At 34.4% G+C, this 15,666-nt stretch overlaps 1 protein-coding gene and 1 long non-coding RNA gene across 2 annotated transcripts in view; one reads left to right on the top strand and one right to left on the bottom strand.

Moving 5' to 3' along the window:
* The first annotated feature begins 1,020 nt into the window (after positions 1-1,020).
* The window catches only part of LOC136410179 (acetylcholinesterase-like), a 60,220-nt gene continuing 45,574 nt past the window's right edge, over positions 1,021-15,666 (top strand). The window contains exon 1 of the mRNA XM_066392215.1: positions 1,021-2,356. Within this exon, the coding sequence (XP_066248312.1) occupies positions 1,222-2,356 (1,135 nt within the window). The 5' untranslated portion in view covers positions 1,021-1,221. The remainder of the gene's footprint in view (positions 2,357-15,666) is intronic.
* LOC136410474 (uncharacterized) lies at positions 13,989-15,053 on the bottom strand. Its single transcript, XR_010752242.1, has 3 exons — positions 14,545-15,053; positions 14,401-14,480; positions 13,989-14,177 (listed from the first exon to the last, which is right to left on the bottom strand). It is a non-coding gene; the product is annotated as an uncharacterized lncRNA (long non-coding RNA).

Genomic DNA, 15,666 nt, shown 5'->3' with positions numbered 1-15,666 from the left:
TTGTTTGCAGAAACGATACGTAACTATTTAAATAATTACTTACCTGTCTCATGTATGGTAGATTTATTACTTTCTGATTTCCCTATTTGCTAAATTTTATAAAAATTACCAATAAAACACTTGTTTCATTCATTTCCATCCTTTGAATTTCAAGGTGTCTAACTGGAAAAAATCGTGATGTATTCGAAAATATATTAGACATCTCAATGCACTAAATATAAATGAAATGCTTTAGAAAAAATTGATAATGAATAGTGTTAAAAAATTGTCAGAACAACATTCTTAAGAAATGGAAAGTTGAAAAAAGACCTTATGAAATACGAATTAGGAATTAGCAATACAAATTAGCAATTAAAAATTAAGTATAAGTAAAAAAGATGATCTTAAAAAGGTAAAATACTTCTCTTGTATTGGCACACTATTGACTCTTGTTAACAGAATTTTTACCTCCGTTGGCTTCCTTGATGCCTATGTTGAAATTTGTATTTGGGACACGCTGTACAACAAATTCAAAAATAAATATGTTCTTTTATTTTAGAGTTGCACATTATTTTCAGTTAAAACTAACTGAGACTAACCAGAACTAACTAATATTCTTTAGTAGGGGTACTAAGGGTTCAGATATAGTGTTTTGGGATGTATAAATATAATATAATAAAAGAGAAAAACGTCAGAAAATATTTAAATAAAACGTTTAGCGGACTAGTTTTTCCCAGAGACATTCGAGACATTAGCTAGTATTTTCTTTGCTGGTAGCAAAGTTTTCGCTAAAACGATGCCGAAAAGTTATAATATAAAGATCGAGACCTGGCTGAAAATTTTTAAACTGAACTCCACATAAAGGAAGAAGTAATATAATAATCCTAGTCTCTTTAGGAGGCAGAGCACGTAATAACCAGACCCAAATTAAATCCAGCTCTATATCTCCCACGAAATGGAAAGTTTTGTAATAACAAGGGCATTCGTATGATGATAGTAAATAATGTAGAGCGTCTTGGCTCTAGCCGCGCAAGCCTCCGATCGAAATGTAGTCCGAGAATCGCGGCTCTCAGTCAGAATCAGCTTGTCACCAAAATAACATCTTCCTCGCCGGGACGCCCATCGAGGACGACGCCGACGACGCCGACGCGTGAGCCCTTTTTTACGTCCGTGCCCTGAGCAACAGATATTTGTTTATCCACGTGTTCGTTCGATATGCGTAAAACGTAAAACCTACTCGACATGGAACTTATTTGCTTTGCGGTGCTTGCTGTCATTTCTGGTACGCTGGGGTACTCGTGGCCCAGCGAAGACCTCACCACGAAGCCGAATACTTACCGTAATGATCCTTTGGTGGTCGAAACTACCAGTGGGGCGGTCCGGGGATACTCTAAGACTGTGCTCGGAAGAGATGTGCATGTGTTCACAGGGATACCTTTTGCAAAGCCGCCAATAGAGCAGCTCCGATTTCGAAGGCCTGTGCCCATAGACTCTTGGCATGGGGTCTTGGATGCTACCAAGCTGCCAAACTCTTGTTTCCAGGAGCGTTACGAGTACTTTCCTGGCTTTGAGGGAGAGGAGATGTGGAACCCCAATACCAATATATCAGAAGATTGCTTGTATTTGAATATCTGGGTACCACAGCGACTGCGCATCAGACACCATGACAACAAGCCTCCCATGGAGCGTCCCAAGGTCCCAGTGCTCATCTGGATATATGGTGGAGGTTACATGAGCGGGACGTCGACCTTGGACATCTATGACGCAGACATAATAGCCGCTACCAGTGATGTCATTGTAGCTTCCATGCAATACCGTGTGGGGTCTTTTGGGTTTTTGTACTTGAATAAGTACTTTCCAAAGGAGAGCATGGAAACTCCTGGAAATATGGGGCTATGGGACCAAGCCTTAGCGATACGCTGGATCAAGGACAACGTCGCTAGTTTCGGTGGAGATCCCGAGCTTATTACTCTTTTCGGAGAGTCGGCGGGAGGAGGGTCTGTCAGTATCCTCCTCATGAGTCCAATGACTAAAGGCTTAGCTAAAAGGGGAATATTACAATCCGGGACCATGAATACTCCCTGGAGTTACATGTCAGGAGAGCAAGCTGAGAGTATAGGAAGGGCCTTGGTGCAAGATTGCGGCTGTGGCAATATATCGCATCTTGACACCAATCCGTTTCAAGTCCTGGATTGCATGAGGGCTGTAGATGCCAAAACCATCTCTTTGCAACAATGGAATTCGTATTCGGGCATTTTAGGCTTCCCTTCCATGCCTACCATCGATGGAGTGTTCCTGCCTAAACATCCGAAGGATTTACTGGCTGATGGAGATTATGAGGATATGGAAATTTTATTGGGAAGCAATCAAGATGAAGGTAGGTTTTGTTCGTCGATTGGATTAAATTGGCCTTCTACATTATTTACCCATCACTGCCAAGGACGTGAATCGTGGGAATGTGGGTAATCGATAGGGAGAAATTGATGTGTAATCCACAAGGGAGACTTACTCGACACATTTTCTACGCCATGTGACAAAACAGTAGATTGTGGTAAAGGGTCCTATTGGCATTTTAGCGCTTTTAGGAGTGGTAATTTCATAATTTTCTTAGGGAAAAAGAATTCTTCCAAGCCGTGAAATTTCAAATTTGAATATTTTTTTGGGAAATGTCCTGTAAATAAAAGTGATTAAAATGGAATGGAATTCTCATAAATTACATATTATACCACAGAAAGCGCTTAATTAAATTTGCTAAATGGCAACATTATTTTGAAAGATTCGTGAGGTAGCAAATCAAAACCATATTAGTTCCCATGATACCCAGAAATCAATAGAACATGATGAGAAACGTATAAAATGCTTATAGAATGTTTTCTCTAAGTTTTAATATAACAAAATCGTCAGAGCATATAGGAAATTTGAGACGTGGAGGTTTTTTTTAAGTCATTTTTGTGGATCCAGATCTTCTATTCATCATATTTAACAAACTTTTACTTTTAGAAATTTTTATAAGGATCGAATCGCGCATGATCTTTATTGCTATCCAATAATGCATGTTTATATTTTATATAATTGCTATTTAACGATATGTGTAATATCAACAATCTCTGTATATTGACTTGTATAACCAATAATGAATAAAAATCCTAAATAGTGAAACCAAATTATATCCACAAGAAGACTTTAGAAAGGAATATCATTCCTGTTGGATTACTTAGACATATCTTTTAAGGGGGTCTTTTCAGCCATTCGTTCTCACTGAACTCGAATCATTTATAACGCAATGACTTGAAAGGAAAATTGCAGAGTTAAAATGTATCATTAAACGATATTTGATAATATGAATTTTTCAAATATTTAATTTAACAATTTGGAAAAGATAAATACTTACTATTTTCAGGGTGTTTTCCTGGAAAACAATATCCTACTCCCGATATCTACCTTCAACATTATGACCATTTATACTTTTATTAAATGACATAATTAAACACAACCTCAACATATCTCATAATATAACTTTTCTAACGTTGACTGTGATTTACAAATACTTTTCAACATCTTGATCAATATTATTAGGCAAACGAAGTCCCAATTGATAGAGAATATTTTTGTTTAATAGGTCTCCCTATTCAATCGCGAGGAATGACATTTTAACAGGAATGTTCGTTGTTCTGATTTTTTTTTCAGTTTCATTTAAACGTATGAAATCGACTCGGAAATCGCAGATCTTGTATATTTACCATACCAAAAAAAAACACTTCACAATGCTGATAGTTCTCAATGAAGTCGCTTTCCATGCTCTGCATGCTCGATTGAGAAAAGTCTTTTGCCAGGAAGTTTTATGTATGGAAAAACTTTATATTCCGCAGTTAGGTCAGAAAGAAGGATTCCCTGCATTTGTCCTGCATTCTTTACAATACGAAAACAAACACTTTCTATGTGACCAACATTAATCAAAGAAGCCTGATGTGCTTTTATGGTGTAAAGACGGGAAAGATATCATTTTAACAGGAATTTTGGTGTTTCTAAAAGTGTAAATAACTTGATATTTTGCTTATGGTTGTGAAATCTGAATATCCCGTATATTTACCATATGAAAACAAACACTTTCCAGACGACCGAAGTTCGCCAAAGAAGTTTTATGTGTTAGAAATTTTCATAATATGGTAAATGGAAAAAAGAATAATCAATTTGACATGATTCGAATATGGAATTATTCGATTGCCGCTTCGAGAATTGAGGCTCTGGGCCCTTATTTTCATATGTATATGTGAGGGCTCCCATGGAATTTTTGTTGGTTGCCTAAAATACGTGAAAGGAACTTTCCATTATCTGCCGGTTATCTCCATTCAGACTGGTTAATAATACTAAATTTGTGGTCAAAAATTTGACTATTGTACTGTCTTTCAGTTATTGTTCAAATTTACACATGTGAAATAACTTTCTACTCGTCAGAAGTACAACAACAAACACTAATACAATAACTTCCGTTGAGCTCTTACTCGAACTCATGAAAATAAGGGCCATGGGCAGTTTTCATTTAAGAGTAAACACTACCACTTGCATGGTATTGTTTCGTAGAAAATTTAATTCTGCATTCGTTAGTGAAATGATCTTTTAGTCAGGGATTTTCGTCTATTTGGTTCGTTTAATCATCTGTTAATATGTCTCAGATTCGACCCTCTTGGCTAGTTTCAATTACTGTTTACATCCTGTTTCTCTTAATATTACTCTGTTTTAGGTGGAAAAAAAACACGTGTCGTCTCATTTAACATACAGTTTTTGCGCGCTTTATTTATTCGGGTACTTCTCAGCTTGAAGTTCCTTTTATCAGGAGTTTTCGTGTCGACGCATTGAAAAAATCGAATTTGGCATTTAGAAGTCTAAAGCTGGATTCGCACATGCAGGACTCGTGAGTCTCGAATGATGAACCTTCGGTATTTGGCAAATTACAATATGAATAGTTTGGAAAATAGTTCGTAAAATAGTGATTATTCGATTATTTGAGATTCGTCGAATTTCGCATATGTAGGTTCAGATTCAAATTCGAAACATTTGGTTATTTTCCAAACGAAAACCTCAGAGATTTCCCTCAGTTACGTCTTATTTGACATAAACTCTCAGGCTCTATTCGAGGGTTAAAGGGCTCTTTAGTCAAGAAATTTGATGTTTTGGCCGATCTTTCGACCATCGGTCTGAGCACGAGTCCTCCTGCTCAGTTTCAACAATAAAATATCATCTACTTTTCATCAGATTTTTCTAACCAATTTTATTTCGTAGAATATTTCATGATAGAATATATTCTATGGTGAAAATGCCTTTAAGTCAGGAAATTTTGTTTCTATAATTTCAGGATAGCCTTCAGTTTACAGGTAACCGGTCCTTCTGATCTAGTTTCTTGACAAAAACAACTACATTTCAACTGTAAAATGATCGATTTTCTTTAGCGACATCTCATTTAATAGAAAATGTCATGCTCTATTTGGTCTAGGAAATACTTATTTCTCAGGACTTTATGTTATTTGAAACTTTAAGAGAGTTTGTTCTTCTTGACGTTTACAGGTTGAGATCCGACTCCTTCTGGCCACTTTGCACATGAAAGATTCTCGTGATCTATTTTCTTCTGATTGATCCCCATTAATAGAAAACGGCATGCTCTCATTCTCTAATGATAAAGAAACTATTTTATGAAGATTGTCAGATATTTTGAAGCAACCTCATTTTCCCTTTATAGGATTTAGATTCCCCTCGATCTATTTCCATTCGAGAATAAAGCCGTTTGACATAAGTAATATTTTCCTCAACGTAATAGTAGTAGAAAATTTCATGCTCTGATTTTATAATAGCAAAAAAACTCCTTTGTCAGAACCCTCTGTGTTTAAAACTTTGAAACAGTTCACAGTGCGATTATGTATAAGCCATAAATTCTCTTCATCCGTAGTTATACAATAAGATAACTATTCGACATAACCCTATATGTTCCTCAATGTAATCTCTTTTGATAATGATTCTCGTGTTGGTCGCTAGTGGATAAGGTACTTTCACCAGAAATGTGTGTATTTTTGAAATTTTATATAAGTTTTATTCCTTTATATAATTCAGTAAGCTGGGGTCTCCTATGATGTTCATTCAAAAAAACGTTTTTGTAATTTTGTATTTTGTAGACACCATTAGAAAATGCTCATATTTTGTCTTTCCAGATAGGTTTTATGCGCCTGCTATTAAGAAAAATCTAATTTAGCAGTTATTCTGATCAGACGCATTAATGTGATATGCTTGTTATCTTAATAATAGCAATTTGTATGTTGCGTCAATGAAAAGCAAAATATTCAATAATGATACACATGGTGTTTTCAAGTAAGGCGCAAAAATATCTTTTAATGAATTTGGAATAATTTACTTATGGAATTTTTAACGTTAACGCAATAGTATGTTGAATGAATATGAAGAACCATTATACCATTATAAAATGGAAATTTGTAAGCAAGCTTCTGGGAATAGTAGAAGAAATAAGTTAAACAGTATGCATTTTTCAATTAATAGAAGTGGTTGAATATGCGAAAGCTTTTTTCCATTTCCATAGAACATGCGGAAGAAAACTTAAAACCGAGAGATTAAAGAGAGAATGTAAAATAATTGTGTGCATTATTTTAAAGATGAAAACTGGGATGATTTAAGTCAATTTTCGTCAAGGAATATAAACACCAATAAGCCATCAAAAAGAAAATTGGAATTTTCCGCCCTATTAAACTGTATCTACCCAATCTAACCATCAAATTGAATTCGTGAGTAGTCTTGATATGTGTGTTGGATCGAATTTAAATATTATCCAGTCTGTCACGCGATGTAATAAGCGCTTCCTCAATCTTTCCCACTAGATAAGTTCACGTCCATTGTTTATTAATAGAAATAAAATAATACGAGTTATTGGTAACAACACAAACCAAATCTAATAACGCTTGTTAACTATAAGAAAAAGGCGTTAAACGTTTCGTAACTCAACTCTTATAAAGAGAAAGATGAGCAGAATCTTAAAAAGTGCAGTCTTAAATGAATTATGTAGGTCACGTTGTTCGTAATTATTACTAACTGAAACCCGCATTGTCCGAAGACAAGAGCATTAATTAGTCATGTTTCTTTGATAATTAAATTTTATAAAAATTAATATTCATTCGACTTGAGAAAAGTCAACAGAGCTCCGGACATAGAGCAAATCAAAGTGGAGGGATGTATTTTAATGCTAATTTTAATTAATATTACAAGAGCACTTTAAAAACTTCGTTAAAACCACATTAGGCACTTTTTAGAGTTTCATTAAAATGACATCATCTTCAAGTCAAGTGGAACGAAACCTAATTAAAACCGGTCTTCTTGATGTGCATTAATAAACCCACAACGTGGCAATTACGAAATTTAAATCAGCGGCACACGAAGCCCATCTTTCATTTCATTTTCGTGAAAATTAGTACGTTTTTACCCCGGTGACTTATTATTCAAATATATGCAATACAACACGTGTAATAAACTAGTTAAATTAAGTTTTGCTGTGTAACATCCGCCTTCGAGTATTTCACATCAAATCAGAAGCCGCCCACGAGTCACGCGAAGCGGCAGTATTTAGCTTTTTGCGGATTGTTTTTATTACCGGGGATTAATAGAGTTGGGATTTATGCCCTTGGGGCTGAAGGGGTTTGTTTTTAGGGTCAAGGGATGGCAAAAAGCTGTCCCATTTTCGAGCGCTTAAATGAGTTTAAATGGTGCAGACGAAGATTATTTTAAGCCTGTAGAACCATTTCATAAATAGGTTTTTTTAAATTTAATTTCGAAATATTAGAGCTATTTCTATCTAAGAGAGCTAGTTCTTAAATCTAATAAGAAATACTTTTAATACTTACTATTATTTTTTGAAGAAAGACGCTTTCTTTGTTAAACACCATTTTCATCCTAGTTATACAAAGTGTCTCTATTCGGTTGTCTTTAAAATTAAACAAAAAATAATTTTGATATTTCCGTATATGATAACATTTATTAATAAGGTCTGATGGTGAAAATGATAATAATGAATAAAAATAAAATAAAATGAATAAAAAAGGGTTTTAAATCTGATATTTATTTAATAAAAACATAGTATCTATTGATTTGTTAAATCTCAATTTTCTCGAAAAATCTTGGAGATTTCGATTTTCAACAACAGTACCTTTTTTATGTAAAAATCTTAAAATTTACTATTTTTTCTATAAAATTCTCAACAAAGTTAAGTAGAAAAAATTTAGGTATCTTTTAAATACTACCCCCCTTGTATTACTCGCCTCTAGAAAAATGTGGCAATTTCTTAATAGAGACTCAGAGAGAGCACAAAAAATTATAATAAAGTGTACAACTTCATTAATTTATCTAAAAACGTTTCAAAAATATTAATAAAAAACCATCCTCAGGAACCAACCTTTCACACTCTATATGCAATATACTATATATGTATATATATATCGAAAGTGAAGTGCCTTTGGATATATGTTTATAAGAAGTTTTCGTAATATTTTAGGACCTAGAATCTGCGGTTGAATTTATGGCACTATATTCAGAAACACCTTATACAGAGTAGGCCACGAAAACTTCGGAATTTCATGACTAAGCCGAAAGATTTTTTAACTATTTCTTTTTTGGAGAATACACAGACGAATTAAGGCTACTTTTTAAAATTATTTTCAGTGTACAGTGTCCCAAACACATGTAATTGGTCAAAGTAGCATTTTTTAATTCAACCATTAAAATAAAGTTATAATAATAAGTATATAATATAAGTATACACTCCAAAAAAGAAACAATTAAAAAATCTCTTAGCTTAGTCATGAAATTCCGAAGCGTTACTTGTGCTCCACCCTGTATAATGTAAACAAGGACGTTAGTTCAATGGCAGAGGTTTTGTATGTTTTTAATAGATAAAATTAAAGATTTATCTTCATAAATACTTTATTTTCAATTAATTACTATAATAACAAACAAACCATCTCCATGACAATAAACAAGTATGTAGTGTTATTATTTTGTGATATACAATTATAAAATGCTTAGTATAGCGGCATATCTTACATATTATTTATTTGAATGTTGCTGGCGCATTGGAAGAATCATAAAAAAGGCAGAAATTTTAATATATTTAAGATGAGCCCTCTGTTTGTGGAATATACTACAGCAAAACCATTATTGTTGCTGGTCCAAATAGGTATAATCATTATTTATGAAGGTGGTTTAGGTGCTTTGCTGTTGTGACAAGACCGTTCAGTAAAAATGCAGGCTTTAACTGAAGAGAAGAATTCACGTTTCCTTTAGTATTTTTCAGAATCGGGTAGCAAACAAATATGTAATATGATCTCAATGGAATTTTTATTAAAAGTTTCTGACATACCCTAATAGGTAGAGTGAGCTGAAAAACACCCCTGGAACCACCTTCATTCATTGACAGGTCAATAATGACCTGTTAAATATAGATACAACCCATTTGAAAAAAAAAACTGAAACCCTTATGATTCGGGCTAAAAAAACACCCCGTATTTTTATCATAGAAAAGTAACATGGCTAAACGCTCAAATACGTCCTTGATAACTCGATTTCCTCTACCTCTTGCCTCACGCACCTGCTTGAAGTAGCGACAGCAGCAACTTAATTTACTTTAGAGTGCTGTCGGATAATAAGAGAGAGTCGAAATTAGCGATGGAATTGTGAATATATTTCGATTTCTTATTTTTTTCGGTTTCTATTGATGTCGCTTTGATTTGACTTGACTAAGGTACCCTAACTGACCGAATTTTTTTGCTAAATATATGTATGTGTGGTGCTACAAATGACCTAGCCTAATATATCCATTAATGAAACCTTTATATGCTATGAGTTCTGTTTGTTGTCACTGGCTAATCTTTTTTTTTAAGTAAATAAACATACGCGTTAATGCTCTTAACCTTGAACGGCTTAATGCTGGTGGCGATTCATCATTTTTGCAAGGAATGTGCACTATTTATTTTCCTACTATCTTCGTTACGTGATACTGATTTATTGTAAAATGTCTCTTACACATTTTCATTTGTTGCCAATTTGCTTTCAACAGAAATATCTTTCAATTACCCAGAAACATGATATCTCGCTTTTTCAGCTTGAGTTATCATGCTCTCTCCATTCAATATGATTTTCTTTTGGAGACTGAATATTATCCCAAATTAATCCAGCTGGTCTTTTAATTTTCGCAATTTTTACTTGATTTTTATGCTTGAGAAATTGTAAAATATCGGTTACCTATTGTGATATAGGATCTCTGAGAAGGGAGGGAAAGGTCATGACTCTACCAATGTCCTTAAATATATTAATATATTAATAATGTATATATTTATCATCTGAAGTTTGCATTTTTATGATGATTGTCGACTAAAGGTGTGCTGTCACTTTGGTGCAAACTGAGAGTCTATTTTGTTTACGAGGATGTCTTTGCTTTGTGAATTAATGTACTTTGACCCCAAATTTTGCATTTCGATCCTGATTGATATTTGCTAGTAAACTCGTGGTTTAGACATTTTAAGTATGACCTGTATTGCACCTTTGATGACTTGGCAGTGCTTTGAATTTTAATCATTAATGAATCGAATATTTGTATAATATGTAGTATTTCCAGCAGTGATTCTGTTGTTCATTTTGTGATGATTGATATTTTAAGTTACTTGTTTGCTGTTTTCACTGACAATTTTACAGCAATTCCAGGGTTGGAACCTTTTGACGATGAAGTTAATCTTTTCTAGATCTGACACTCTTAGTGGATTTATAACGCTCGCTTGGAACGATTTTTGAATTCCGTCTTCATGTTATTCCGGAAACATCTATTGTCCAGATTCTGGAATCTTGCTCCCGAAATCAGTACTGAAATAAGACTAAAAGAAGTGTGCCCCTTCTGTGTTAAAATAATTTGTTGGAGCACTATTATTAAACTTATACGCTTGGCCGGAATAGAATGGTTTCTTTTGAGTTCCTCCCACATATATTTTGAAAAACTTCGAAAATTCTTCTGCACGACCTAAGGTTTTTCACTGTTATCAATTGTGTTTCAGTGTCATCCCAATTATCTCTTTCAAGAATTAAGTTATTCCAATTATCAATTAAAGGCAGATGAGTATTGGTTTAATAGCTAAATTATTTTTGGCTTGCTGGTTAACTTTGTTTATGGTATGGCAAATTTTTAATCGACCTTAACAGTTAAATGAAAATCATAGCTTTTATACTAAATAGCAACGACATAAATAAAATAATAAAATAAATTTCTTGATGTAATAGGAAAGTCATAAAACCCCGCAGTAAGTTATTAAAAGTAGTAAGATCAGTGGTGTGGGTGCATGGATGGTTTGTACTGGAGCTTTTTTCGAATGGAACCAATTATTTCTGAGATTGTTGATTCTGGATATAAAGCCAAAATAACGCATTTTTCGTTCTGCTTCTCAAGTTCATGAATTTGGCTCTTAAAATCAATCATGGAACAAGACCTGAAACCAAAATTTGGCTCTTTCTGACTGAAAACCTAACAAAAGGCCACTCCATTTGCTTAATGCAATAGAACATTAACATTATCTCTTCGTCTAAAGCAATTTTGACCGTAAAAAGCCTAAAGAGAACAAAAGGACCCTTCCCCATCAAAATCTTCTCCCGCCCATGACATTCGAACCTATTCAACCTCAGGCAATTCAACTGTTATTTAACGACGTTATATTTCCCAATGCTACAGTTCCCTAGAAAAACTCTTGTGTTAAAACGTCCTATTTATTGCTCCACTTTAATATCAAGTTTGCTCTCTATCTGTCGTTAGGGCTGCATTGAATAGTTCGGGCCCAATCGATGGGGACGACCATTGAATACAAACGGAGAATAAGTGGAAACGGCTTTGAATTTCCCGAGTCAAAACTGAGTCAATAAGCCTTAAATGATATTACTTTTGTGCCTTTGATTTTCTTGTTTGACTTGTTGACTACGACCCTGGTTTCGCTGAAGTTTTGCCCTAATAATATATTAAGGTCGCTGCGCCTTGAGTTTATGTTGTCACTCCCATAAACTTTTAGTTTACTACACTTGCTAACCTTTTTATATTTGAAAGTGCATACCGTGACCTTTGCATGTTTAAACGAGAATTTAACGAGAACATGATTAGCTTTGGCGAAACATTATAATATTTATTTTCCATGATTTATGCGTCTCCAACTCGCACCTCAATAAAACGAGTTTTTCCCCACCAGAAGGGAAATCTTGAATGCACGGCGAGTCGATAACAGTAAAGTGAATTATTTATGATTATTTTATGATGTTCTGCCATAAAAGATCCATTCGAGTTATCGATCGTTTACCCTAAATGCAAGCAACAAAATTTTACGGCTACGCCATTACAGAGCGTTAGAGTGATAGAATATACTGCTTCACAGATAAATGCTTCATTTATATACATAATTCCCCTAATGTATTCATGTATTCTCACGTAAGAGGTAAGTAACATTTAATATATGATGGCTGCTGAATAGGGAGCTTTTGTGCTTTACCTCCAAAGAGTAAACTCCATAGCTTTTGTATATGAAGACATTTTCATGAACAAATTTCTAGGGTAGAAGGGGTCGAATGAAGCATTACCAACAAGAAATTGGGGCTATTTAAGTGAAGATAAACAATATCTATAGTAAATCTTTGTATGTAGCTGTCTCAAGGGTTGTCAAAGGAGCAAGGTGTCTCTATTCCTTAATAGATCGAAACGTTTTAGCCAGGCTGCTATTTTAGCATGAACGTGTGTCAGAGCCGCCGCCATGGCGCTATTGTAACCACCGTGGAAACCACTTCCTTTAAAACCGAACGATTTATAGTGCTTATCAATCTATTATTAATGTTTGAAGCTATTTTAGCGCCAAATCTTAAATCAATTTTGAATTATTAATAGGGTGCGCCCTACAGCTATAGATCTCGGTCTTCGGGTTGCGCTGCAGTGGTCGAATTAGCATTCCGGGATTTTTGATTTGTATTCGTTTGCATGCAATTTGACTATAATCCGCCTTTTGCCAGGTATTTCACGTTCTCCAAGAACCATTTTTGATGATACTGGTTAGTGGTAACGACACCGTCAGTTTATTTTTGAACAACATTTTAGAATCGCATCCCCCTCATCTCATTCTGCACTCCTGCAATCACTTAGTCTAACTTGTGTTCCTGACAACTGACACTTTATTTACTAGTAAAGCTTTATGCTTCGTATCAGCTCTACGTTTAATTAACTCAAGCACCCTGAAGACCGGTTTCGATCCTATTAGATCTCGTCAGTTCATTTCATCCCCAGTCAATAAAAAGTAGGCTGAAATCTTGAATTATATAAAAATCATAATTCTCATACCTAATACAAAACGTAAGCAATGTGAATCACTGGATACTTCATAATGGACTCTTGGAAAATATTTATATTGGAGAGGTTAGATGTTGGAAGAGCCATAACTAGCATAGCAAATTTGAAAGGTACCAGTAATTTTTGTTTGCTAAGGGCCAATATATCAAAGTACTGGCAATATTATCTAGAAGATAATTGTCTTTTAGACATAATTGCCGGTACAGGTAATGGAAAGAACTCGTCCAAACTGAGATTAAACGGATTCACTTTCTGTAACGAACACGATGGATATTTTGATGATGGCTTTAAACTGAGAATAAAGATGAACTAAGTCTTTGCTGCACTGAGCGTTTCAGCTCCTAATGTTTGATGATACTTATTTGGCTGGGGCTGGTAAAGTGATCAACGTCATTATTTTCTTTCAGCGAAAATAGATATCTGAATGCTGGAACACAGAAAGGATGTTTATTTCCAAAATATAAATTAACCACAGCTTTGTGGTAGCTCCATCAGACTTTTGGTAAATTATCTTTTACCTTAATAAGAAGCAAAGTTTGCTAATTCATTTTAATTTAAGAGTAATTAAAAACAAAGGAAATATCTTCAAAAGACAGACCTTATATTACACTGACCTGAATAAATTACATCTTGCTAAGTTCCCAGGCATTGTCGGAGTTTAATTAAAATTGTTTAATGGAACGTACTTAAATTTTCGCGACCGAAATTTTCCTTTTGTCTCTCCTAATGTTTATTTTCACTCAAAACAAATCTCATAAAACCAGAAGTTTCTCCGACTAAGTCGGCGCAGAGCCTGAAAAGATTTAAGTATACAAACCGATTCTCCAGGTGGAGAGGCGTGTAACATGAAAAGCAAGCAAAACTCCTCATTTCACCTCTCATCGTTTTCGTTTCGAGAGCTTCCAGCAAATGCAAAATCCTACTTTTAGTGCACATTTTCGCATTCAAAGTTCATACTTAATGTACCATTTAAGTATATTAGAGAAATGCCCCGGTAATAGGACCAATTAATGTACCTGGAGTCAGGCTAACAAATCACATTCTCGGGAGGCAATTTCCAGGCTCCATTGGAAATGGTCGTAAACCACGGGGGCGGCTTAAAAAGAATGAACGTAACTAAGCTGGAAGTAAAGTTCTCTTTTCAAATACATTTTTGTTACCTCTAAATGCTCTCCTGCGGCTTACTTTTATTGCGTCTATAAATATCGAAGGTGAATCTCAGGAAAAACTCCATTGGAAAACTTCTTCGGGGTTCTTTTTAAATTGCAATCGTGCTTTAACTACATATATGACTCAGGCAAAGTTCATTTCACACTCCCAGCTTTTTTCATATTATTAAATAATTTTGTTAGTGCAGTCTATCTAACGAACCACCAATAGTAGTCTCAACACCCTGCACTACTGTTCCCTAGAGTTGAAGTGACAAATGAGATATTCGCCGATAAACTTTAACTTCTTTTATTGAAATAAATATTTTTCGTGTTCTTCGGAGTGTTACCTTTACATTCTACAAGCCCCGGGTGAGCATCTTGATTTTTAGGACCGCATCTTTCGCGCAATGTAAAGTAAGAATAGTAGATAAATTCAATAAACGAGATAGAGAATGCACCGTCTCGTAAACTAGAGATATTGAAAGTTTGTGAGATGACTGCAAATGATAAATTCTGTTTTTTTTTCTAAGGTAACCTAACAAGAGAATTAATTTAATAGAGTGAATTAACAAGGAAATATAGAAACATTGGAGAAGAATATCAAACTTTGTCAGAGAAAGAAACAAGCGGAAATGAGATGCATGCAATGAGAATGGGATAATATAAAGAGACAGTGATTAACAACAACATAATAAGGTAAAGTTTAAAGGGGAAAAATCGAGACAGTTGTAATTAATAAAATCATACATGCACATGAAGGGTTTGCAGAGATATCTCATTTGGAACAATGCTTCCAATCCTCTCAATGCTGATAGAATGCTTCAAATTTTAAGGAAGTGCATATTACTTGGCTGTAATCAACGGAAATTCTTCATTTTTCTTTGTAGTTTTTAAGAAACTTTAGTTAGATTCACTTAGAAATTCATAACAGTACCTACATTATGGTCGGTTTGAAGAAATATTTCGGTTTAAATTCTTCATTTTCAAACTTCTTAAACTGTGTAAGGATGTACTTATCTTCTAGGGTCGTGATTATGATTTCATGTCAGTGCAATGACCAATTTTATAAGATTCACTAAAACGAATCTGAAATTTGCATTTTAGAATTGGCCAATCATAATAAAGAAGTCT

Source organism: Euwallacea similis, chromosome 8 (genome assembly GCF_039881205.1).
Source record: "Euwallacea similis isolate ESF13 chromosome 8, ESF131.1, whole genome shotgun sequence".
NCBI classification, from domain to species: domain Eukaryota; kingdom Metazoa; phylum Arthropoda; class Insecta; order Coleoptera; family Curculionidae; genus Euwallacea; species Euwallacea similis.
The sequence above is the reverse complement of the archived record's forward strand: the minus strand, read 5'-3'. Positions and strand labels throughout refer to the sequence as shown.